A 26,350-nucleotide genomic window follows, 5' to 3' on the forward strand; every position below is an offset into this window, starting at 1 on the left:
TCTTTGTAAAATGTACATTTAATCTTAACATTATGTTCACGTACTATGTACATTTGAAAGCGCACTATATATCGACAAAAATATCCATTCTGTACCGAAATAATACCGAAAACACTAGCTGGAACAGTTCTTTTCATTATAATAATCATTAATAATACTTATTGTGCGCATTTCATTAAATACAAAACAAAAAATGCGCGTTTATTATTACTATGATAAATAAAATAATAATGTTTATTTATAAGTGTATCGAGACACAATTTGTCTATAAAGACATCGATTTATTATCCTACTCATTTTCGAGTCTCTTAAACAAATTATACCTCTTTTAATAATAACATGAAATTGCACATCACTATTATATCTTTGGTGGTAAAAGGTAAAAATTCGACTATCTTAATCAAATAAATAAGTTATTTAAAATTAAATTACGACTTAAATTAAACGATGTAAATAATCTTAAATTACTTTTTGCAACATTATTATTGCAATAAGTTTTATTATTTTGAAAAGATGTTTAAGTACGTCATAAGAGTCTTATCTTGTTACAAAACATACATTAAGCTGTACTGATATTTATTTATCTATTTCCTACTTTGCACAACTCGGACTAGGTTTTTCAATTTCTCTTTAGTTTTAGCCTCCTAAATCCCAGACCAATTTTGCAGTTTTGAACTTGGAACCTTTCTTTAATTCCCTTATAGTTCAAAATACGATTTTATTTTGTTCTTTTAAAAAGGACATCGGGACTAAGGAGGTTAGAGAAGCTTTTCTTACACGATTGTTATGACTAGTTATTTTTTATAATTTAAGTAATATCACGCTCGACGTTTTGACGCAGTGGAATGTGCCGATTGAGATCTCGTGACTAGAGAAACAATTATTAATAATGAGCTTCATGACACTCGCATTTACCAAAGAAAAACTAGCGTGGTTAATTTTTATTATAGGTAAAAAAACGTTTTTGGAATAAGTTTTTTTACGATGAAGCAACTTCATAGAAATCGTTCACTTACCTAGTATGGACGCGGCTTACCAAAAAGGATGCAACCTCAAAAAAAATTTAAAAGAATGCTTTGTTTGTTGACTTATAATTTAAATTTATTGACAATTTTTTGTAGCTTGGAACCTTTTCCCTATATACCTTCAATATGAACTCATATTAATTAAAAAAAAAAGTAACTGCCTATTTTTAATCATTACATTATGTGATAAAATGCGAGTGTCACCATTTATACTAAATAAATTAAGTGTTTTTTTTTTCTATTCAGATCCGATTTAATCGGATATTTTTGCTAATTTTATTTAGATGTCGCTGTACAAACTACAAAAATACTAGCTCCATACTTTTTGTGTAGTTTTTGCGTATTGTTCCTATTAACTATACGAAGCTTAGTACGTCACTTGAACACACAATTATTTTCAATTATTAAATAAATAAGAAGGCGTGTACTTACTTTAATAAAAAGCTCTTTTGTGTAAAACCGAACTTTGTTTTTAGTGGCTACATAAACTAGTTCTCATTTTTAACAAAGTCGACATATTGTTACTATAAAAAACACAGTATTTTGTAGTGTATCCAAGTGACTAAGTTTGTTTCTACAACATAAAATACACATTTTGGCTAAAATTACTGCAGAACAATTATATTTAGAACTTATAATAAATATTTGAATACGTTTGACTAGAAACGTTCGATATTAGAGATCATAATCTATCCTTTGCGTTCTTTAGGCGACCTATCACGGAACCCTTTACTATATCCTACCTACCAGGTAATATTGCTATTTAAACTTGACTTTTAACTCGTTCGAAACCAAAAAACACTCAAGTTTTTATAATGGTGCATTATTCAAACCAAAAGGCAGACACTGGAATTCATTTCAACCTTAAAGTGAAATAAATGCCGTTGTGATCGCCTAAAGAAAACGAACACCGACCTTTAACTAAATTCGCGTCGTAATAGTTCTTAGCTTTAACTGTACATTTTCAGTTTGAAGTTGTCGAAGATGCGATAGCTGCATAATTATGACCCAATACTGAGCTTTGAAATTAACAATAAAGTACAATAGCAAAATATCCATTATATTAGGACTCAGTGTTATTTACCATTTACCACAGTGAATAATAGCTACCTTCACAACTTTTTGCGTTTATTATTAAGAAACGCTGATTAAATGGCTTTTAACTTATTTAAGTCACGATGGCCACTCATCTTGTTTTTAATCATGTAAAACTCATCATAAGTAATCCTTTCACACGATATTTTTTTAAGAAAGAGAATAACAAAATTATACGCCAGGTAAAAATAGTGTTTTGATTTTAGGTCCATCCACTAAATAACACAAATATTTGTAATAAGTAAAATGTGAAAGGTGTGGTTTGAGTAGAAATGAAAATAAGACTACATAACTTTTCCGGTAGAATAGGTACAAAATGTACAAATCCCGTAAGAATTGTGTTGGAAATCATATCAGCAGATATTTTTTCTATCGTGTGAAGAATTCCATACAACCCTACCTACCCTGCACTCGCAGCTTCGAAATCAAAGACAACTTCAAGCTTTCATAGCACTAATAGATGCTGTTGAGGAATACGGCGTCACAAGAGGTGATCGTCCTGTTCGTCATGCTCATCATCCGATTCTGCCGAATCCAGACTAGGCACATGATCCATGTCGTGGTCTAGCTGCTGGTCTAGGTCTGTTGATGGTGCGTCGTCGTCTTTCCACTTGTCCATTGATCGCCGGCGCGCGTTCATGAAAAAATTGCCGACGGTGGTAGGCTCTAAGCCGAGTTGTCGCGCTATTGTCACCTGCATTTCTTTTGAGGGCCGCTTTGTTTCCTGGAATTGAGATTAATTGTTGTTAGTTATGACTATAGATTACTTATTTAAAAGATCGAACATATACAACGATTCGCAGTAACGGCGCTTCAGTCCCGTATGAAATGTCGATGACTCAGTTCGGCCGCGTCTATTTTAATGATCAGTACACATGTAAATTACAAATATAGACTAAAATTTAGTTTTACGGGTCAATTTATAGATATTGTTGTAGTATAAAATGGGTATAAGGTAACTGAGTGATGCGGCTCCATGTAGTCCATGTAGAAATAAAAGTGTACAAGCAAAAGTTATTTATTGTAAAATTCTAGGTATAGCGTATAGGTAGGTTGTATTGTAAAGGTCTGTTGTAGTGAGTTTGCGGTTTTAGAAGTCTGTGGAAAATAGTTTTAGTGATGTTAAATATGGCGGGTCGACGACCATAGTTAATAAGAAAATTCAAAATTTACAGGATCAAATAAGGATGATAAGAATTGTTAATAATATAGAATTACAAGCGGTGTAGATTATTTCTTAAATAATTTCATACACGTCAAATGTCTCAAATAGCTTTTGCTTAACAGTTTTGGTACTTGCTCTCTCTGATTCTAGACAGCGGTCTCAGCTCAGATCGGCACTTAGCATCTTTCTAAAGATAAGTGTTTAATAATCCTACGGCATCCTTGTATTTTGTGTGCTGTTATTTATTAAACAAACTACGTGCATTATCTAAAGAGGGTCTACTGCATTTCAACTAATCATCATCCTGGACTCGTGCTACCTAGGTCACTGATGGGGTTTTTCATAAGATTACTAAATAATTACTATCTAGTATTCAAAATCAAGATTTCAACATTGATACTTTGATTAAAAGTATGAATGAATATACAAATAAAAAAAAATTATACACGAGGGAAACATCGTGAGGAAACCTGCATACATCCGTAAAGGAATTTTAAGATAAATGTGTTTAATAAATGAAAGTACCTTAAAAATAGCCTGTAGAGTACGCCGCTGGAGGTCTGTGAAAACCAAACGGGGCTTCTTCGGGGAAGGCAGCGTATCCGACACCAGCTCCTCCTTGCGCTTGCAGCCTGACGACGTGACAAACACACCTTGAGATTATTATTAGATTGTGTTCTTTCCTCATATAAGTACATGCATATAATCATAACGGGTAACAGAATTCCTACTTGCTAGAGGGAAAACCCTCTAAAAGTAAAATTACTTGCTCTCAAAATCGTATATAGCTGTCTTTTATTTTACTGGGTAAAGATACATGCTTTCTTTATACAAGGTGCAATAAAAGTAGTTGAAATTAGTTTAAGGGCATATTTGGTATCATGTTTTGATTAGGAAAAAATTGGAGGATTTTTTTTTTTGAAGCGAAAATAAAAATATTTTTTTTTTCTAAAACTAATTTTACAGTTAAACTCACGTGTTTTTACTCCGAAAGATGTCGGGCGAGTGACTAAAAACACGTGTATATAAACCGTAAAATTAGTTTAAATTTAGTATATCTCAGGACAGTTTAAATTTGATTATTATTATTTTCTGTTTCGTCTAAATCCCAACCCTCCATACAAAAGCCAGGGAACTTGTTCTCTTTGCACAATAGCATAACATTGGATTTTAAATAATTTAGCAAATTTGTTGAGAAATTCAGCCAGTCATATAAGGCTGCTTGCTTTTGCTTGAAACTAATTCAATAGTACAGAATAGATTTTTAAATAAGGAAATGCGATGTTTCCTGATACTTACTGCCTCTCTGAGGAATCTGGGCCGCTGTAACAAGAAAACAAAAACCATTTTAATTTAAAAATAAATGACAAAGATAATAAAGACCAGAAATAAACGAACTCTTATGACTGCAGTTATCACAGTGTAAAGGGCTCAAAATTCCTGGTTTATTGATTACCTAACGCTGCATTTTTTCAACAGGACATCAAAGACAAACGTCGTTTATAGAATACGTATAAGAATCCATCTCTTTCTATCAAGTGGCACTAGAAAGAGTTGAATGATTTATCTTATCTCAAAGTGATTTTGATATACGCTCATATAAGTTGTCCTTTTCAAGAAATGCAGATCAACTAATAGGTAACAACAAACATGCCACTAAGACATTAACTAAGCTGTCTTCATACGCACTCTACTCCACAAAAAAGAAAGTGTAAACAAATGCTTTACGTAAAAGTGCGAGTAAAGACTACTTTGATCTATCCTAGTTTTTCTTATAATTCTAAATGGCGCCCAAACGTGGGGCCATTTTTAAAAACGAAATACTCATTTCGTTTTTTTTTTCTATTTCACTATAGGTACATCTGACATAATGGAAAATCTAGTATAATTGATAAAAATAAACATCTAAATCTCATCTCATCTAGTACCCAATAAATTTGAAGAATACAATAATAATGAAGTATGGGAAGATATTTCCTATATGTCAGATAATGTTAAACACCAAACGTATTAATTAAAAGGCATACCTGGCGACAATGTAAACAACATTAACAAAGGGTTTTGACCTTCAGGCACCTATAAAATAATATTCAAAACTATTGCAGCCGGCGCAGGGGAAAACAAAAAGGGAAGGACCGGGGCAGCGATAGCAGTCTAACATTCATCTTGGCTTCTTGAAGCTAACAAAATACACTTATTGCTAAAATTATTTCAAAAACATCCTCTATGACGGACAGTTTTGGCTTGAAAAGGCAGTATCGTCGCCATCAGAAGCATTTTAACTTTTCTATACTAAAACTAAGGTAAAGATACTGCCAATCCAAATACAAACATCTAGACGAGCAAATCTCTATACATTTTACACATTTACTTGTATGAGATCGATGTAAATAAAAACATAAAATAAACTTAGACATTTTTTTGTCTAAAAGCGACCTGTTAAATCAAAACACTTAATCAAAAATATATGTTTTATATGTATATATGTTACCTTGCAAGCTATATACTTTATAATACCTATAAGAAACCAAGTCCACTGCTACGCAGCCACAAAAAAAGGAAATGGGACAGGCAGAACTCAACAAAACAAAAAAGAACTGTATTTGATCCCTTTTACAGGATACCATCCACGTCTATCGTCCACGTAATCCACGTTTCATTAAAAAAAATGGAAAAGAAACAAAAAGGAATGATAAAGGATTTGGTTGTGGATAAATCAGGACAGGACTCACAAGCACGAAACATCCCCAGCTGGTTCGTATCCAGCCGTGTCCCAGGATTGGGGCTGGTACCCCGGGCTGGGCCCCTGGGGCACCTGGGACCCCTGGAATTCCCGGGGCGGGCAGTATGGCTGTATGTTGTTTACATTGTCGCCTTTCGTCGCCTGCTGTGGTGTATCTGGAAATGTAAATTGGTAATATGTGGCTCTTGCTTGGTTGGAGAACTTGGTTAAACTTTTTCATATATGATATTGTAAAGTCTATGAAATAGCTACTTAATATTATACCTTAACCTAACCCATAGTTATAATATCATACTTAAAACCAATAATGAAAGGAACTGAATGAAAAATAATCGGAAAAAATGGCTTAAACACGACTGAGGAGACTTTGATAAAATTGCGTAAGTTTTACGAGTTACACGTTTTGGCCGGAATAAACACGTATAGGAGGTGCAAGCACACACTGCTGGCCCTTAGAGTAGGTCAAAGGCGCCTAGCCTTTCAAAGATAGCATATACACCAGATAATTTGGGATGGGTAACGCCGTGGCCGGGTGGTGTAGTGGTCAGGACGTAAGACGCATAAGCTGAAGACACGGGTTCGATTCCCGCCTCAGCCACCGTTGGACTTGGCCACGTTTTCTAGTGTATGATATCTATTTCAGTTGATAAACACGAAACCCCAATTTAGGACAAAAAAAAATTATTTTCCAATGGGTTACAAAAATTCCATACGGTTTTTCATAACTCATGGGAAGATTATTTAAGACTCACGGCGAAATTTGGCTTATGTTTGCACAGAATAAGTAGGGAACTCTATTTATTCATTAAATTTTATCTAAATCTAAGTACGGTAAAAAAACTACACCAAAATAAAAATCGCACAATAGTATAGAATAATTAATATCTGGGAGATCCAGCTTCGCTCGAAAAACTCTAAATGCGCGTTTTCCTAGCGATAAGACCTAGCTAAATCGATTTTTCGCCCCCGAAAACCCCCCTTATAGCAAATTACATCGAAATCGTTAGAGCCGTTTCGAGATCCCCGAAATATATAAATATACAAAAATTGCTCGTTTGATAACTTTAAGTAAAGGAATCATAGTAAGATATCTCATGATTGGTAGAAAAAACCTTCGTCATATTCAGACTCATGGATATACTGGTAAATAGTGATGAAGATTTTATGCATGTCCATGCAGTGTAAGAATTAGCGCAATCACCAGAGCTAATACCTCTTTGATATGTATAATATTAGTATAGATGTCATCCGAGGTTGCGAAGCGGTGTGAGGATGCGACTCCAATGGTGCACGCATTGCTGTTGGTGGCTTCCTCGCTCGCACAACGTAAATGAGCACTGCGATACGAGGAAATGCCACCAGCATCCTTCGTAAATACCTTAAGGGCCTATTTTAGATTTAAGCTAATTATTAATAATAAAATTAATAGTTAATACCTCTGTACTTATAGTATATATTTATTGCGTCATAAATCATTTGTATTGGGGATAAAAAATCATCAAGAAATATTATTTATCTCGGACACAAACCTGAAACGAACTTTGGGCAAATCGGGTGTTGCTTAACCAATCAGAATCTAGTAAATCAACCAACCCTGTCAACGCAATAGGGTTGTTTCCAATTTTTTGAAACGCTTGTATTGCGTTCTATATTAACTAAAAGTTGCCCTTAAATTCAACTTTTATACTAAAAACGGCTTTAAATATATTAAATTAACAACATATATTTTGACAGATGCTTTCGCGCCCAAAACGCTCTTTGAAAATTGTGTGACGTCACAGTTTACGGTTTGACACATAACTACATACGCACGTAAAAGACACGAACTGTCAACTGACATTTGTCATTTGTTGTTTATCGCTTAACTGTCAACAGTGTCAATCCGAGAGCTGTGACGTCATCAGAATCTTCAAAGACGTTTCGAGTTTGGTCACGTGACGTGTGCCAAAAGATATTTTAAATTCAATATTTGCAAAAATATGGTCATTACAGGTCCCCTTAAAGTAGTTTAACATGTTTTTATAATCTAAAAGAATTTATTGGGATACAATTTCTGCCCTAAGATTTGTAGATGGAAACAAACCTATTCCCTACAAAAAGGAAAAGTTCTGCTTTAACGTCATGACTTTCTCATTTTTAGGCAATTTAATTAACCACCTCAACTTTGTTGACCTCGCAGTGTGGGTCAAATCTCGGAAGCGAAATTCTCGATTGAGCTAAAATTTTGCATACATACGAGTATGTAAACCGAATGACAATGCAATATTATGATAACATGGAGCTGATCTGATGATAAAGACAGGAGGTGGCCATAGGAACACTGTGATAAAACAACGCAACCTAATTGTGTTTTGGGGTTGTTAGAATTATCTCGATGAGTATTAGTAGCCTGAGTAAAGAAAATTACATTCGATAAAAGCTTGCACCTTAAATGTTTGCTATTAACTTATTATAAGAATTAAAACGGTTATTGGGATGAAGTCCTGTACTTCTTTTTTTATGATAGAGGAGGCAAACCAGCAGACGGATCACCTGATGGTAAGCGATTACCGTCGCCCATGGACACCTGCAACACCAGAGAGGTTGTAAGTGCATTGCAGAGAGGTCGGTTTAAGATGGAACGCTCTTTTCTTGAAGATTTGAAGGTTCTATTTGATAATAAATAAATCTACTGTCACTTCTACAAAATGGTGTCCGTAAATTCCAAACAAACGTTCTCATACTCATATGTACATAATCTTTGAAAACCATATCTTCACTGTTCGCGTCATAAAATCTTCCAAGAAGATTCTAGAAGATTATATGACAGACGTTAAAAATGTATGTATATATGTCACTTTATTGCACATAAACAGGATAACATTCAGGTCTATGATTCTTAAGTATGTTAAGTACTCTACATTGTACTTCAAATTCATTTGTATATGTGACTGTTTGTGTTCTAAATAAATTAAAAAAAAAAAAAAAAAAACATAAAACAGACAAAACAAAACAAAAAAATGTTATGTACAAAGGCGAACTTATCCCTAAAAGGGATATCTTCCAGCTAACAAATCAGGGTATTTTATTTCTCATCACCAACTAGCATTTCCAATCCAAACAATTTTCGATGAAAAACTGGGACAGTTCTTTTTGTTGTCAGGACTCAAATATTTCAAAGTTCACACGGTTGTAGGCAAAACATAAAATATTCACTATGTGAGAAAAAATGCTTCGTCATAGAACTTTTACTTCAGAATATATTTTTCTTCATCAAAACCTTACAATCCTGAAAAGGCATAAACCCGAAAGTCATAAAAATAAAAAAGGAACTCCATGGCATTACAATTTTTAACAACAGGGTCGACTATAGAAAAATTTGGACTTCGAAAAATATTTGCTCCATATTATGTCTTCTTCAAATAGTCAAAATTTGATCCCTCAAAATGCACAACCCTCAGGCCCTAAAAATAAAAAGAGAGTACAGGGGTATAATTACGAAAACCGTCCAGGACGGTGCGGGGGAGACGTGGAGGGGAGGGGAACAGATCGATAGCGAGCAGGGGAGGGGCGTGACGTCACGCTGCCATGTGGTGCTGGATTATGGCGAGGCAATCGAAATTCACTTTTTGAATTTTTAATGTTTTGTTGTTACCGTCATTTTTTATAAAAAACTTGTTTTTTTTAAAGTATTAGATATGTATTAATTATTTCTTTTGCAAATAACTGTCAAATTAATTGGAATTAAAGCAATCCTAATTTCCAATTTGACTTAACTGCTAGCGGAAAGGTATTGTTTTGTTTTTTTTTAACAGCTTGAATTTTTAAAGTAAACCATATTGAGAAAAATTTTTTTTCGAAACTATCTCAACATTCTTTTTAGCTAAGTAAAAGTGTTGTTTTTCATTCTCAGATAAGCAATTTTGTATTCCATTCTGATCTATTTTTCTGGACTCAACGAGTTCCTGGCCTTTAAAAGTTGGATGTTATTGTTTTTCAGGCAGAATTCACAATAATATAAAAAACGGCCAGCATTTAACTGATTTGAACAGTGGCTCTGTTTTTTAGGGTTCCGTAGTCAACTAGGAACCCTTATAGTTTCGCCATGTCCGTCTGTCTGTCCGAGGCTTTGCTCCGTGGTCGTTAGTGCCAGAAAGCTGAAATTTGGCATGGACATATAAATCAATAAAGCCGAGAAAGTCGTACAATAAAATCTAAAAATTTAATCTTTTTTAGGGTACCTCCCCTACACGTAAAGTGGGGGTGAACATTTTTTTTTGCTCTAACCCTACTGTGTGGAATATCGTTGGAAAGGTCTCTCAGAACTAATAAGTAATAAAGGTCTTCAACAAACATTTTTTGATAAAGTGAATATATTCGGAGATAAACGCTCCGAAGGAAAAAAAAAAAATGTGTCCCCCCCCCTCTAACTTTTGAACCATAGGTCAAAAAAATATGAAAAAAATCTTGGAAGTAGAGATTTAAAAATACATTAAATGAAAACTATAGCGGATATGATCAGTTTTGGCTGTTTTTGAGTTATCGCAAAAAGTTTTCCCTTCATAGTAAAAAGACGTACATCCACAATTCATCCCTTGGTTGTTCAATCTACTATACTTTAAGCTCCAGTTTAGCTTATTGTGATGGAGGAGTAACTACGGAACCCTATTCTGAGCATGGCCCCATATGCTCTTGGCCGGTTTTTACTATTATCCTCTAGCGCCCCGACGTCCTAATATAATAGTACTAATTACCAACAATGAAATTTGAATAATTATTAAATGGAACAGAGTTGCTTTTGTTTTATTTCGCTCAATGCTAAAACAAAACAAATTCAATTCTATTTTCTAATAGAAATAAAATTAAAATTTACTGCCAATTTTTCTTGCACGGGTGACCGCTCTATATCTGCCTATGTAAGTGACACAAAAGGTTTCGACAGGCCGTATCTTTTCTCGCTTTATCTGCACCTATGTCACTTTCCAGATGTCACAGTGTGTCGTCGTTCGTTGAGGCATAACCGAAACGTGAAATCTACACATCACAAATGTATATAAAGAGAGGTATGGGGATTGTGAATGTCATCTCGCATTGTGTGGTAGGGCACAGCACAGCGGATGTCATTCCAGATCTAGAGTAGAGCCCAACTGGGGAAGTACCTCCAGCTTACAGAAAACCGCAGCCAAATAACACTAGACCCTACTCATAGTGTTGTGTTCCTGCCGGTGAGTAAGGTTGCAGAGCTCAACGAGGGCGACTCCTCTGGAGTTGCAGGCGTACATAGACTACGGAGACTGCTTACCATCAGGCGGGCTGTATGCTTGTTTACCACAGACGTAGTATAAAAAAAGTACTTAGATATTATCTTTGCCTAGTCGCCACATATCTTTCAAGCCATTGAAATTATCCATTTCCGAAATGGAAACTTTATTGTTTGTTAAATTTTCCAGAAGGCTGGGATTTTCAGGTCTAAGTTGTTACTGGTGGCGTCAGCATAGTTTTTACCTGTCACTCCTGCGAATAGTGTCAATACTTGTTATTTTTGGAATTTTGTCTCCCGGTCTTTTTTTTTAATGAGGCAACAAACACTCTTATACAAAAAATTATGTAATAATAAGCAATGTGTTAATAGACCTCGAGTGAATGTGAGAATTGACCTTAATAATAATCTAAATATATTGTAATCTAAAGTAGCTAGTGTAGGAGCAGTAAGCTGAAAACAAAGTTAACAGTAAGTAACAAAGTTATCAGTAACTTGAGTGCATCTGTATTCATTCCATGAATATGTATACACGGGCAGGTTCCTTGATACTCGTACATACATCCACACGGGGTACACAAGAATGTTATAATTTTTACATAAGTTAATTTTAACCTACAATTTTACAATGTTCATCATCATATCAGGCTTTTATTGCCCAGTGCTGAGCATAGGCCTCTCTTCCAGTACGCCACTTGTCCCGATCCTGAGCTAATCGCATCCAGAAGTGTCCCGCAATTTTCCGAATGTCGTCCACCCAACGAGCCAACGGACGCCAGGGGCTTCTTTCATCCGAAAGCGGCCACCATTCCGTTAACACTTTAGTCCACCTGCCATCACTCTGCCTAGCAACATGTCCCGCCCAACTCCACACTATACTACCAATGTTATACTAGGTTATTACAAAGGTATAATTAAACCAAATCTCATAGAAGAAAACCGAATTAAACCAATCATAGAAGAGATAGGTAAAATCTATGCTTCGCAAAACCCAGATAATATATTTGACAGTCGCCAATCCCAATTATTTAGATCATGTACCTATCCTAAGAAATATTGAAGCCCACAATATTTGAATTAGAATTAGCTGGGTAACAATTTTTCACAATTTCTTGTTTAGTTCCAATTTAGATTTTTATCTAATTTAATTGCAAGCTGTATCACACCTACTCTAAGGTTGAAAATACTCGAAAAAATAAAATCGTTTTTTTTCAGGACGTTTTGGAATTTTCGTTTTATATCTTATTTTTCAATTTTTTTTTTTTTTGGAAAAGATTGCCAGTATTTGAATAACAAAACAAACGACTAAGCAGGTATAGCTACGTAAACTATGGATTAAATATGAATTGAAAAATTCAAAAGTTCTTTCCAAAGTGCGTTTTCTTCCGATTTTTTCGTATTTATCGGAAAAATATAGACACTAAGTAACATTGTTTTTTTCCGAAAAAAACGGGAATCATCCGGGCTTTTTCAACCCTAACCTACCCCGGTGCGGCAACGCTCATAGTGACGTGCCGCATCGACCGCGCGGCATCAGCGGCATCGATTGCGTACAATCGATGCGGCTGCTGACCCTATCGACTTTACGACAACGCGAGAAAAGATGAGTGTTTCATTAACCTTACAATGTATACGAACGGAAATGCATGCGGACGTAGTCCAATACGAGTACGTTGGTCTGACCAGTGCCACGCTCTTTACTCCACAGTTCACATAATAATAAATAAATATTAAAGGACATTATTACACAATTTGACTAAGTCCCACAGTAAGCTCAATAAGGCTTGTGTTGAGGGTACTTAGACAACGATATATATAATGTATAAATATTTATAAATACTTAAATACATAGAAAACACCCATAACTCAGGAACAAATATCCATGCTCATCACACGAATAAATGCCCTTACCAGGATTTGAACCCGGGACCATCAGCTTCGTAGGCAGGGTCACTACCCACTAGGCCAAACCGGTCGTCACATGGCTCTCCACACCGCCAGAGACAGAAACAGATGGAGAAAGATCGTAAGAGAGAAAGTGATACAAAAGGGAGGTCACGATCCTCAATGTTGAGGAATACGACGTAAGGTGTAAACCTGTCCCTCAAAATAATTTTTTACTTTTTTTCGTAAAACCTAGATTTTGGAAAGTGTTGTTTGTTACTTTTTTACATCTGTCAATGAGGATAGTAGCAACATTACCATCAAAAAGGCGTTTAGTTTAGTTTAAAAATAAACATGTGTTTTTTTTTTCAATTGGCATTAACTCCGAAACTAGTCAAAATCCAGAAAAGTTAATTTTAGTCTTTAAATATGATTAGGCATACACTATTAAAATCTTTCGGGTTCCTCGTGAAACACCTTGTGTATGGAAATAGCTATTTTTTGGTATTTTTGTGAATTTTCATGTAAATGTTTGTAAATTTGCATGTCATCTAAATGCTTAATAATTTGATACCTAATTTGTTGAACCCTATTGTAAAGGTGCAGCACCCTAATGGGGCCCACTGATTAACAGTCCGCCGGACGGTATCGGCTTGTCAGTTAGAACAGAAAGTTGTCAGTTCCGAACAACTGACGGGGTTCCCTTTAGTCTACAACTAATTTGTTTTCACTCTGTAGGTATCCTACCTACTCCGGTGCGACAACTCTCGTAGTGACGCGCTGCATCGACCGCGAGGTATCGATTGCGTACAATCGATGCGGCTGCTGACCCTGTTTCCTATCGACTTGACGACAACGCGGGAAAATAATATTTCTCTTTACTTATCTACGTCCAAAACGTGTAAAATGTATCGGCTTATTTCATAATACAAGTTTACGGAGAGATTCCTTTTTCAGCAAATCATAGAAAATTTACCTATGAGACTAGACGCGAAAACGAAGAAAGACTCTTATTCTCTTATAGAAATTCTAAATTACCTATGTGTAATTTGTACGGAAATCTATATATCTCTTAGTAGGTTAGGTACCTAAGTAGACAATTTTAAAATTGTAATAAGTATAAGTGACTGGGACCTGTTTGTTTTCATTTGTATTATAATGCCTACTACTTTCATCGGCACTAAAAACAATTAGTAGACCTTATTACAACAATATAAGATTCAAATTTCAATTAAGTGCGTTCTGATTACCTACGGCAACGCTCGGCGTAGTGACGCGCTGCATCGATTGCGTACAATCGATGCGACGGCTGGCCCTGTTTACCAACTTATCGACTTTATGTGAACTGGCGGGAAAAAACTGTACTCAGCCCTACTTACGTTTTGGCTACGTGTGTGTTTCCTATAACATACAAATATAAAATATGTTGATATTATTTGGGGCAAGAGAAACACTTGTGGGAAAAATAAACTGTTAATTATACTAAAAGTAAATATAATGCATAAGTAACATTAGCCTAAAAATACTAAGGTGGGGACTTTCCTCATACGGTCTCTTGTCCTGAGAAACATGTTTATCTTATTTATACTTACAGTAACTGTAATACAACTGTTGTATTATTTATACAAGTACGGCCCGTATTCCAATAACTTGCGAAGCCCACACCCACACCTTACGGTACAGTAGGTTGAGAGAGCGGAGATTTTTTATTTTATTTAAAATTCATATGACATGATATCCGCGCTCCCGGGCTCGCATGTCTATCTCCCTCACGATTACTCACAGTGAGACTAAGAGAAGAACAGGAACGAATTGGGTTTAAAATCCATTCACACGTGTCTCTGCACTAGTGACGAGACGCATCGACCGCGCGCCATCGATTCTCGACAATCGATGCTGCAGCTGACGCTGTTTACCAACTTATCGACTTGATGCGAAGTGGCGGGAAACACTTAGCTGAACCCTACTTATATTTTGAATAGGTGTGTTTACGTAATATATAGGTAGGTATTAAACGTGTATAATGTATAGAACAAATTACATTTTTTTTTATACTTGTTGTTATTTCTACAAATTTAATCCTTTTTGTTAAATTTTCTAGGGTACTTATATACCTTTTACAGGCTTTGTCAAAGTGGCGTAAATTCGCATAAAAGCGTCTAACGGATATGAGGTGGCATTTATTTATGTGAAGCCGTATCTCGTTCAATCACGTGGTGATAAACATTACGTTTGTTTATTACCACCAGCGTAACTCTGCAGTGGATTAAGGGACACAGCAACTCGCGAGGGAACGATGCAGCCGACATATTGGCGAGAGGTGGCTCGGAACTGAGGGTGGCAGGACCGGAGCCAATCATACCTCTGCCTTATGCCTGGCTCCGGAACATGCTGAGATGCAACACCAAGGTAAAACACCAACAGTACTGGTCTAACCTAGGCACGTGCAGGCAGGCGAAGGAGGCCCTCCCGACAATCGACCCCGGTTTGTCGAGGAGGCTGAGACAGCTGAAGAGGCCACAGCTCCGGCTTGTGACTGGGGTCATAACCGGCCACGCCCCACTAAACAAACACCTACTAACCCTACGTGTTACAGATAGCCCCCTCTGCAGAGCGTGCATGGAGGAGGAGGAGACAGCCGCCCACGTCATTCTTGAATGCCCAGGGGTGGCAGAATACCGGGCACAATACCTCGGTTCTCCGGGGTCTCTCCCAGAAGTCGTCGGCAACATCAAGGGTCTGCTAGGCTTCCTGGTAGAGTTGGGTTGGCAGGAGTAGTGCCGTCAACCCACCATCACGCAAAATAGGCGCGAATTGCGACGTCGAGTTGCGGAAACCCAGCCCGCGAATACGAATAACGAATAATACGTTTGTTTGTATATCGCGTGGATAAAAGCCTTTATCAAAGCCCACACCTTAAATCCATTCGCACGTATTACCTGCACTAGTGACGCGCCGCATCGACCGCGCGGTATCGATTCTCGACAATCGATGCTGCAGCTGACGCTGTTTACCAACTTATCGACTGCCGCGAGAAGGCGCGGTGTGAACACAGTTTAAGAGGGGGCGGACAATTTTTTATTTTATTTTAAACAATATGATGGAGTATGTAGCTAAGTAATCAAAAAGTACCATTAAGGTTAAGTTCGAACTGTGATGAACCACGATCACACCTGATGGTAAGTGATGATGCGGTCTACGGTGGAGCACGCTATCTACGAGATACCTATTTAATCTTGCCTTGAAGAGACCAAGATTGTACTCATGCGGAAACACAGACTCGGGCAGGGCATTCCAATCCTTGGCAGTTCGCATAAGGAATGTTGAAGCAAAACGCTTCGTGCGTATTTGTGGAATACCTACCATGAAGCGATGCCGGAGTGCCGATTGTCTGGTAGTCCGATGGTGAAATGGGGATGGGAATGCTATTAGAATAGTGGGTTAGATTAAGTTTGAACTGCGATCCTCACAGAACAGAACTGCTATATGAAAGTGGGTTAGGTTAGGTTAGAACTGCGACCCTTATAGAAACGAAATGCTACTAGAAAAAGGTGACGAAGTGGATTAATTAATTTAATAGGATAACGAGATGTTAAGTGTTAAAAGTTTGGTGGTTATTGACTATTTTTGGATTAACAATGATTCGTTTTGAGTTATTTGCTTTAATAGGATTGCAAGATGTAAAAATGTTGGTTATAATTTTACATTACAATGGAGTTTTAATTTTGGTGATTATTTAGTCTTTTTGGGTTATCAATTATTAGATTGGTGTTATTTGCTTTAATAGGAAAGAAAAATGTAAAAAAATCTAATCAGTTCACATTAAAATAGAGTTTTCATTTTGCTGATCACTAACTATTTTTGGTGGTAAAAATGGTTTTTTGAAGTTAAATTCTACTACATCCGGTGATCAGCTAAATACCAGCCTTTACATACTATGCATGTCTAGCAACAAAAAACTACGTTCAGTCAGATTGCAACTTTATATGAGTAGAATTATAATTAAAGCATAATTACAGGGTGTTCTGCTTGCCGCCGTTTACCTAAAATGTAAAAAAAAAAAACATTTTGACTTATTTCTGCTTCCAATGGTTGCAAATACTGCACTCAAAATACTTCAAATAAATTGATACTACCATATGTATATGTATATGTATGAACGCCTACATTTTATAGATGTATGCTTTGTGACTAGATTTTCCTTGTAGAAGTTATACTTATGACATGAATTCAGATAAAATCAATCAAAATTAAATTAATACTAAATTAAACAAGTCACAATTAAAAATTTAGTCAAACAGCTCGTCCCGGGCCTCTCCGAACGCAAAAGTGCCCATCATGCTCACCGCGTTACCACACTGAATCGCGCTAGACAGCCTCTGCATCAAGAGGGTATTTTATAGGTTAAATATTAATTCTCTACGTTTAAATGATGAATGTAAATAATAACTGCTTTATAACACAAACCCCTGAAACAAACCAACCTAAAAATAACAGTAGTAACATAACATCGACAAATACACCGAGATAATACCACACTATCTTATCACGTATTAGTAAGCACTTTACGACACAGATTTGAGTGCATTGCTCCAAAACTTCCACATTTTTATCGATAAAACGGTTATGTACGTACCGTTCTATCGATTTTGCAAAATCGATGACCAGCTGACGTTTGTTTACTAAGTTATCGATGTTTTTTATCGACTTGGGAAATCAATGGTTAACCCAAGCTATTTAAATACAAGTTTTATTTTTTTACTTGAGTAAAAGTATGATTATTTGCAATCTATTCTATGTCTCTACATGAATAGGTGGGTACGTTTGTGTCGTGTTTCTATGTTAGGGTTAAAATTATTGACCTGTTTTTGACAAAATATGTGTTAACTTCTCCCGAATTGTAAGTATAGCGTGTTTTTGAAAAAAAAAAAAAAAACACAGAAGTGAAATTTTAAATTTCCTCGTCGTTCGATGATCCAATTAAGTGGAATTTTTGAATTTGTCATGGTTTAACAATCCAACTAAGTGAAATATTAGAATTTCTCGGGATCTAATGGTCGAACACAGAGGAATACAAGTTTTTGTCAAAAAAAATCATTTATGGTACAGCATTCTAAACATGATAGCTTATAAACTAGATTGTCCTCAGTAGGGCTAAGATGGTCGGCTCTTTATCATTTGTCTGTCACATTCTAACAAGTATGTAAGCGCGAAAGTGACAGGTATAGTGACAAGTGATAAAAATGAAACCATTCTGCCAACCCTGTTGTGGGCAAGCGGTCAGCGGACAAGTTGTTATTGTTTATACATTATTAAATATTTTATTACGTTATAAGGTTGTTATTGTTACTAACATAAATGATAAGGTTTAAGTAACACATTTATAGACCATATATGTTGTCATAAATAAAGAAATTTTAATTTTAAAGGACTATGCGTCAAAATGGCCCCAATACCAACAGAGTTGAGAGTAAGGTCATTACATAGGTATTTGTATGTACTTCATTTCGTTCTATGGGCACCAAGCGGAATTCCATTGCAGAACTGAGATATTGGTATTTTAGTCAAAATGTCGTCACCCTTATTACCTAGGCAATATAGTCCACCGCCGGGCCAGCGCGGCAAATCATTCAGTGTGCTCGCCCGGCGGTGCGCGAACATCTACCCTGCAGTAATTAATTTACTTACTTGGACTCTATTGCCTAGGTAATAAGGGTGACGACATTTTGGCTAAAATACCAATATCTCAGTTCTGCAATGGAATTCCGCTTGGTGCCCATAGAACAAAATGAAGTGCATAGAAATACCTATCTAATGACCTTACTCTCATTTCTGTTGGCGTTGGGTCCAGGCTCCATACAAAGTTGCCCATGGTCCTTTATTTTAATTTAATTTGGTCGCTTTTCTTTTACACAGGCAACTAATACTCATCGAGACAATTCTAAAAACCCCAACTACAATTAGGTTGCGTTGTTTTATCACAGATTTCCTATTGCTACCTCCTGTCTCCAACATCAGATCAGGTCGAAGGTACCATAATATTGCATTGTCAACGGACTTACATAATATATGCAAATTGTCAGCTCAATCGGAAATAAGGAAGTGGGTCAAATTTGGCTGCCAAGATTTGACCCACACATACATAACTAACAGGGCAAGTTAAATAAATGCTTGGAAAATCTTGTAAATAACACCCGCCAAGTGCGAGTTCGTTTTACTCGCGCACCGAGGGTTCCGTGCAAACTTTGAATTATCTCGTTTAATTATGACGGCGAAACACTTTTGATCTTGTGTACAGCGCCATCTATCGGCAAATTGTCTAACTAATTTGCGCGATGTAATGCACGTATGTAGGTTTTTCGAGGTAATTCTCTGAAATGTGAACAGATTTAAAAAAATATATTTTATTTGAAAAAAGGTGTCTTTGATGTAATCTCATAGAAATTGGTTGAATTACAAACTGGATTCGGAAATGTTTTTGTTAATTGAAAAAAAAGTGGTCGAGATAGAGATCTGATTATATTTTTCCTATAAAATTTATAGTAATGTTAATATTATGTATTTTCACACTTTCCTTCATAAATATTTTTTCCACTATGACAAAATAATAATAACTGTTTTGGAATGTACAATTAGAGCTCTTTCAAATGATACCCCACTTGACCTAGTCACTAGACTTTGAAATTTTGCCCCCTCTTCATATTGGGCATTTTCCATAGTTAATAAAAAAAAAAAAAACTTTCAATGTCTCTGGATTAGCGTCGTCCATTCCAAATTTCAAATCGATAGCTTAAGTGATTCTCGAGATATTGAGCGATGTGACAGACATACAGACAGACAGATGGACGGACAGAGTCTCACCATAAGGGTTTATTTTGTACCTTTTTAGTACGGAACCCTAAAACCGGTCGAACCACGCGACTGGAGTGAAAAAAAATCATACAACCTAATATAAGTTTAAAATGTACAGTCAGCATCAAAAGTAGCGGATCAAATAACGCTTCATAAGTATCTACCATTCTGTAACAGGTTAACAAAACGTGATGTCTTTAATATAGAACAACCAAAACTGTAAAAGATTTATTTTTGAACGCGAATTTTAGAAAATTATCTACATTTGGAAAAGTTATACGGCATATCAGATACTTTTAGCGCGTTCTTTCATCCGCTACTTTTGATGCTGACTGTACCATACTTTTTAGAAAAAAAAAACACTATTACAAAAGTATTCCCATTAAATTCCTATTAAGGCTGAAGGCGAGCTCTATAACTTCGAGGTAAGGAAAATAAATTGTCTCTCGAGACCCGGGAAAAGGAAAAATACTGGTAACTTGGGAAAATATATGGTTGCGCTATCTTCCCTTTCACACGTTAGGAAAATATATGGCATAGCTATATGTGTCCCTTTTACATTTAAACACCTATCGTAAAACGGGGTGGTTTTGAAATATAGGGGCGACTTTAAAATTTCAGTTTTTAAGCCATACATACGCGATACATGAACATAAATATATAGTAATGTTAAGTAGTTACCCGAACACTTTCAGCAAATAATGAATAACGGTAATTTTGTGGCAATTTCAAAACAATCAAAGTAACCCCAAATTTTCCTAAAGCCACCAGGGACCGGACCCGCTTACCCTAACCCGTTCAAAAACCCGGGTTATTGTAAAGCTGTGTTCCAAAAACCGCTTCATTTCGGTAAGCTTTTGATTGGCTTACCGGTTAAGAAGCTAATCCTTTTATTTGAATTAATTCAGGTTAGCGCTTACCGATATTAAAAACCCAGGAAAGGGTTATCGCTTCAAGCGCTGATTAAATACGAACAAGCTGTTTTAGCTTTTACGTAAATTGCATATGGTCTATTAACGTAGCGCCCGACGCGAAACACGTGCACGTGCGAGTGCGCGGCGCGGCGCGGCGGCAGTCGGTATTTGTCAAAGGCTTTGTAATTTGCCGACCTAATATTGCTAATTCAAACAAAAGTGTACGTTAAGTCAAGTAGCGCACAACGTAGATTTCAAAACACATGCTAAGGTTTAAGGCAAATTACCTAATATGGTAAGGCGTTGCATTGATTTTGGTATATTTTTGTTTAGTACCTATTACTCCTATTATTGTCACTTTCTTTATCGTTTGCTGTCTGTGCACATCTCGTGTGTCAGTGGAACTCATCAATGGGTTCTAATAATTTTATCGAGTTAGGGCTCATTTTAAAGGTCTTGACGAGTTCTTTACGATACACATGGTGGAGAGGGTCTGATGGTGGAATCGGAAGGTGTCGATGGAACTCATCGATAACTACTAGTAATGCTATCGAGTTAGGGCTCATTTTAAAGGTCTTGACGAGTTCTTTACGATACACATGGGGGAGAGGGTCTGATGGTGGAATGGGAAGGTATCGATGGAACTCATCGATAACTACTAGTAATGCTATCGAGTTTGGGCTCATTTTAAATATGTTGACGAGTTCTTTACGATACACATGGCGGCGAGGGTCTGATGGTGGAATCGGAAGGTGTCAGTGGAACTCATCGATAACTACTAGTAATGCTATCGAGTTTGGGCTCATTTTAAAGGTCTTGACGAGTTCTTTACGATACACATGGTGGCAAGGGTCTGATAGTGGAATCGGAAGGTGTCAGTGCAACTCATCGATAACTACTAGTAATGCTATCGAGTTTGGGCTCATTTTAAAGGTCTTGACGAGTTCTTTACGATACACATGGTGGCGAGGGTCTGATGGTGGTATGGGAAGGTATCGATGGAACTCATCGATACCTACTAGTAATGCTATCGAATTTGGGCTCATTTTAAATGTCTTGACGAGTTCTTTACGATAGACATGGTGGCGAGGGTCTGATGGTGGAATCAGAAGGTGTTGATGGAACTCATCGATAACTACTAGTAATGCTATCGAGTTTGGGGTCATTTTAAAGGTCTTCACGAGTTCTTTACGATACACATGTTGGCGAGGGTCTGATGGTGGAATCCGAAGGTGTTGATGGAACTCATCGATAACTACTAGTAATGTTATCGAGTTAGGGCTCATTTCAAATGTCTTGAAGAGTTCTTTACGATACACATGGTGACGAAGGTCTGATGGTGGAATCGGAAGGTGTCAGCGGAACTCATCGGTGACTTCCCATAATGCTATCGAGTTTAGGCTCATTTTAAATGTCTTGACGAGTTCTTTACGATACACATGGTTGAGGTTCATCATTTTTGAAAACCACATTTCCTAAAACCTTTAAAACGACATCCATGACAACTTTTATGACAAGTTGCATGGCCGTCATCTTGGCTTCCAAAATAGTCATCATTTTCGAAATCCGCACTCCCTAAAACCTATAAAACGATATCCATGACGACTTTTAAGACAAAAAGCATGGCCGCCATCTTGGATTCCAAAATAGTCATGATTTTCGAAATCCGCACTCCCTAAAACCTAAAAAACGACTTCCATGATGACTTTTATGACAAAATATGTGGCCGCCATCTTTGATTTCAAAATGGTCATCATTTTCGAAATCCGCACTCCCTAAAACCTATAAAACGACATCCATGATGACTTTTATGACATAGTACATGGTCACCATCTTGGACTCCATCCATGACGACTTTTATGACAAAAAGCATGGCCGCCATCTTGGATTCCAAAATAGTCATGATTTTCGAAATCTGCACTCCCTAAAACCTATATAACGACATCCATGACGATTTTTATGACAAAAAGCATGGCCGCCATCTTGGATTCCAAAATAGTCATGATTTTCGAAATCCGCACTCCCTAAAACCTAAAAAACGACTACCAAGATGACTTTTATGACAATATGTGTGGCCGCCATCTTTGATTTCAAAATGGTCATCATTTTCGAAATCCGCACTTCCTAAAACCTATAAAACGACATCCATGACGATTTTTATGACATAGTACATGGTCACCATCTTGGACTCCATCCATGACGACTTTTATGACAAAAAGCATGGCCGCCATCTTGGATTCCAAAATAGTCATGATTTTCGAAATCTGCACTCCCTAAAACCTATATAACGACATCCATGACGATTTTTATGACATTGTACATGGTCACCATCTTGGACTCCAAAATGGTCATCTTTTTCGAAATCTGCACTCCCTAAAACGAATAAAACGACATCCATGACGACTTTTATGACAAATTGCATGGCCGCCATCTTGGATTCCAAAATAGTCATGACTTTCGAAATCCGCACTCCCTAAAACCCATAAAACGACATCCATGAAGACTTTTATGACAAATTGCATGGCCGCCATCTTGGATTCCAAAATAGTCATCATTTTCGAAATCTGCACTCCCTAAAACGTATAAAACGACATCCATGACGACTTTTATGACAAATTGCATGGGCGCCATCTTGGATTCCAAAATAGTCATGCTTTTCGAAATCCGCACTCCCTAAAACCTATAAAACGACATCCATGAAGACTTTTATGACAAATTGCATGGCCGCCATCTTGGACTCCAAAATGATCATCATTTTCGAAATCCGCACTCCCTAAAACGTATAAAACGACATCCATGACGACTTTTATGAAAAATTGCATGGCCGCCATCTTGGATTCCAAAATAGTCATGATTTTAGAAATCCGCACTCCCTAAAACCTATAAAACGACATCCATGACGATTTTTATGACATGGTCACCATCTTGGACTCCATCCATTACGACTTTTATGACAAATTGCATGGCCGCCATCTTGGATTCCAAAATAGTCATGAATAGTCATGATTTTCGAAATCTGCACTCCCTAAAACCTATATAACGACATCCATGACGATTTTTATGACATAGTACATGGTCACCATCTTGGACTCCAACATGGTCATCTTTTTCTAAATCTGCACTCCCATAAACCTAAAAACCGATTTACATGGCGACTTTTATGACTTACTGCATGGCCGCCATCTTGAATTCCAAAATCGTCATCATTTTCGAAATCGGAACTCCCTAAAACCTAAAAATGATGATTTTTATGACAAAGTGTGTGGCCGCCATCTTACTAAAACCTGTTATAAACCATCTTAATAGCACAATACAAATAAGCATCTATATAGTAAGTCAACATTAACGAAAAGTACTTTTACGTCGGTAGTTACAATATACCTATCGAATCAATTACGTAATGCCCATCTCTCCCGCGGTGCCGCAGCGGCGGGGGAAAGGCGCGGGAGAGGGGTAAGGCTTACCCTAAACCGAAAGGTTACCGGTTAGTACACGCAAAACACAAACCGAATCAGCTCCTGTAAGCGGTAACCACTTGTTACGATTAGGTTAATCTGAATAATACGGGTTATCATTATTGTTGGGTAACCGGTTGAACGGGTTACCCAAACGATTAGCTTATCGTATGAAGGGGTTACCCATTCCGAACGGGTAAGGCAAATGAACGGGTTTTCCGGTCCCTGAAAGCCACCCCGTTTTACCGGTATTAGAATGAGACAGGGAGAGGCTAGCGCAGATGAAAACAGTGGCGAATGGGTCTAGACTTGTTTGTTGCTTTTAGGGTTTCGTAGTCACGTAAAAACCTTTTCGAGGCAATCTTTCAGTCTAACGGAACTAGTTGCGACCAATCCCGCGCGTGATGGGAACTCATCTACCAATCGCGTTGCGGCGTTAAACTAAGCTAGAGTAACACCGCTGTACTGGCCCCATTCTTATTGTCCGTAAGGCCCGTTCCGTTCCGTTGGTCATTTTCTCTTTAGTGTATGATATCTATTTCATTTTATAATGACAACAGTCCACAAGTTCATTATACACAATTCGTATCTTAATACTAATGTATATCCCAAGCCCTCTCTTGTGTAGGAAAAGGCCTGTACCTAGTAGTGGAACTTATATAGGTTGATTTTCTATTTCATCATCCTCCTATCGTTTGTCCCGGACTGTGACGGGGTCCGCTTTCCTACTTTTCTTCTTCCACTTCGCTCTATCCTGGACATCGTTTTCCGCTAACCCACAGGCTTTTAAATCTTTGGCGATATAATAATAATTACATATGTTCTTTTGGTTTTTAACTGATTATTTTTAGTACTTAAAAAAGTTTTAACGGTAACCTTTTATATGTAGAATATCATATCCCTGTACAACTAACCTAATCTACCCAACAAAAGCATCATGCATCTCACCTGCAAGCCTAAGCGCCGACATTCTCTGGAACTCCGGCTCCTGCAGCCATTTCCACATCCTCCTGAACGTCTCCCGTCCTGATTTCAACTTCGACCAAGGTTTTGGGTTTCTTAGCAGATCGCTCAAAGTCCCTTGTGACCTGCATAGGACTCTCTGAGCGAAGATCGCTTGAGGGATTGAGTAGCGTTTCAGTTCGCCACTTATTCGTTGAGCTAGCTCTTTGGTGTTGATTTCTTCTGTGTCATTTTGTGCTTGCTGTTGTTGAGCCGCTTGCTGCTCTTCTCTTGCTAATAAGGCAGCGTTTAAGTCTAGTCCTGGGCTCGGCAAAGGCGGTGTTGGTGAGCGTCTTTCAAAAGAATTCGGCGACGCGCTTCTTCTACTGTACGCAGACTGTGGTGACAGTGGCTCATTATACGGCGCTGGTGACAACGACGCATAGGACTGTTGCTGTTGTATGACTGTGAACGTGCCGCCTGCATGGTACGCGAACTTATCCGAGACTGTACTGATAGGCGGTAAAGGTAATAGCGGTGTTAGAGTGGCGTATGAAGCGGGCTCTAGGCCGGGTGGAGTTAGACGTCCATTGACGACGGATAGAGGGTGGAACGCGGCGTCTCCGTCTGGTAACAAGTCGGCTGGGGACAGTCGAGGGGGAGAAGCGTTGCTTGGGGCGACGATGACGGTGAGAGGTGCCCGGTCACGCGCTCGCGTGTCGTCCATGGCGCGCGTGTGGCGTCGGCGCGCCCGACCGAGCGACTGAACGACGCCTGCGCGACGCACCCTAGCCCCCCCTTCTGTCCGTCGCGCGCCCTGCAAACCCCTATACCATCAACAATTGTAAAACATCATAACTAACTACTTTTCCAATGAAAACCCAACTCTATTGTTAAGCTTTTAGGTTGAGTTTTAATTGAAAAGTGGCGCGTTGTTGGACGGTTAGCAACGTTGTTCAACAATGCACCCTTATCCTAGCCTGAAGCTATACGTCGTTGCTTCTCGCTAGTTTATTGCTACTCCCTATTCACTGCT

The 26,350-nt window shown here is 37.5% G+C and overlaps 1 protein-coding gene across 6 annotated transcripts; it reads right to left on the reverse strand.

Annotated features, from left to right (window-relative positions):
- Positions 1-26,350, reverse strand: LOC133530753 (homeobox protein onecut). 6 transcript variants are annotated; one of them, XM_061868803.1, is made up of 5 exons: positions 25,321-26,345; positions 6,018-6,183; positions 4,585-4,608; positions 3,811-3,938; positions 2,705-2,844 (listed from the first exon to the last, which is right to left on the reverse strand). In XM_061868803.1, the coding sequence occupies exons 1-4, from the start codon at positions 26,039-26,041 to the stop codon at positions 3,812-3,814; spliced, it is 1,038 nt and encodes a 345-aa protein (XP_061724787.1). In that variant the 5' UTR covers positions 26,042-26,345; the 3' UTR covers positions 2,705-2,844; position 3,811. The 6 variants fall into 6 exon arrangements, with proteins under 6 accessions (XP_061724784.1, XP_061724785.1, XP_061724787.1 ...); XM_061868805.1 differs by having other exon boundaries at positions 3,811-3,917; positions 25,321-26,161; XM_061868800.1 differs by lacking the exon at positions 6,018-6,183 and having other exon boundaries at positions 1-2,844; positions 25,321-26,149.

Source organism: Cydia pomonella, chromosome 23, assembly GCF_033807575.1.
Source record: "Cydia pomonella isolate Wapato2018A chromosome 23, ilCydPomo1, whole genome shotgun sequence".
Lineage (NCBI taxonomy): Eukaryota > Metazoa > Arthropoda > Insecta > Lepidoptera > Tortricidae > Cydia > Cydia pomonella.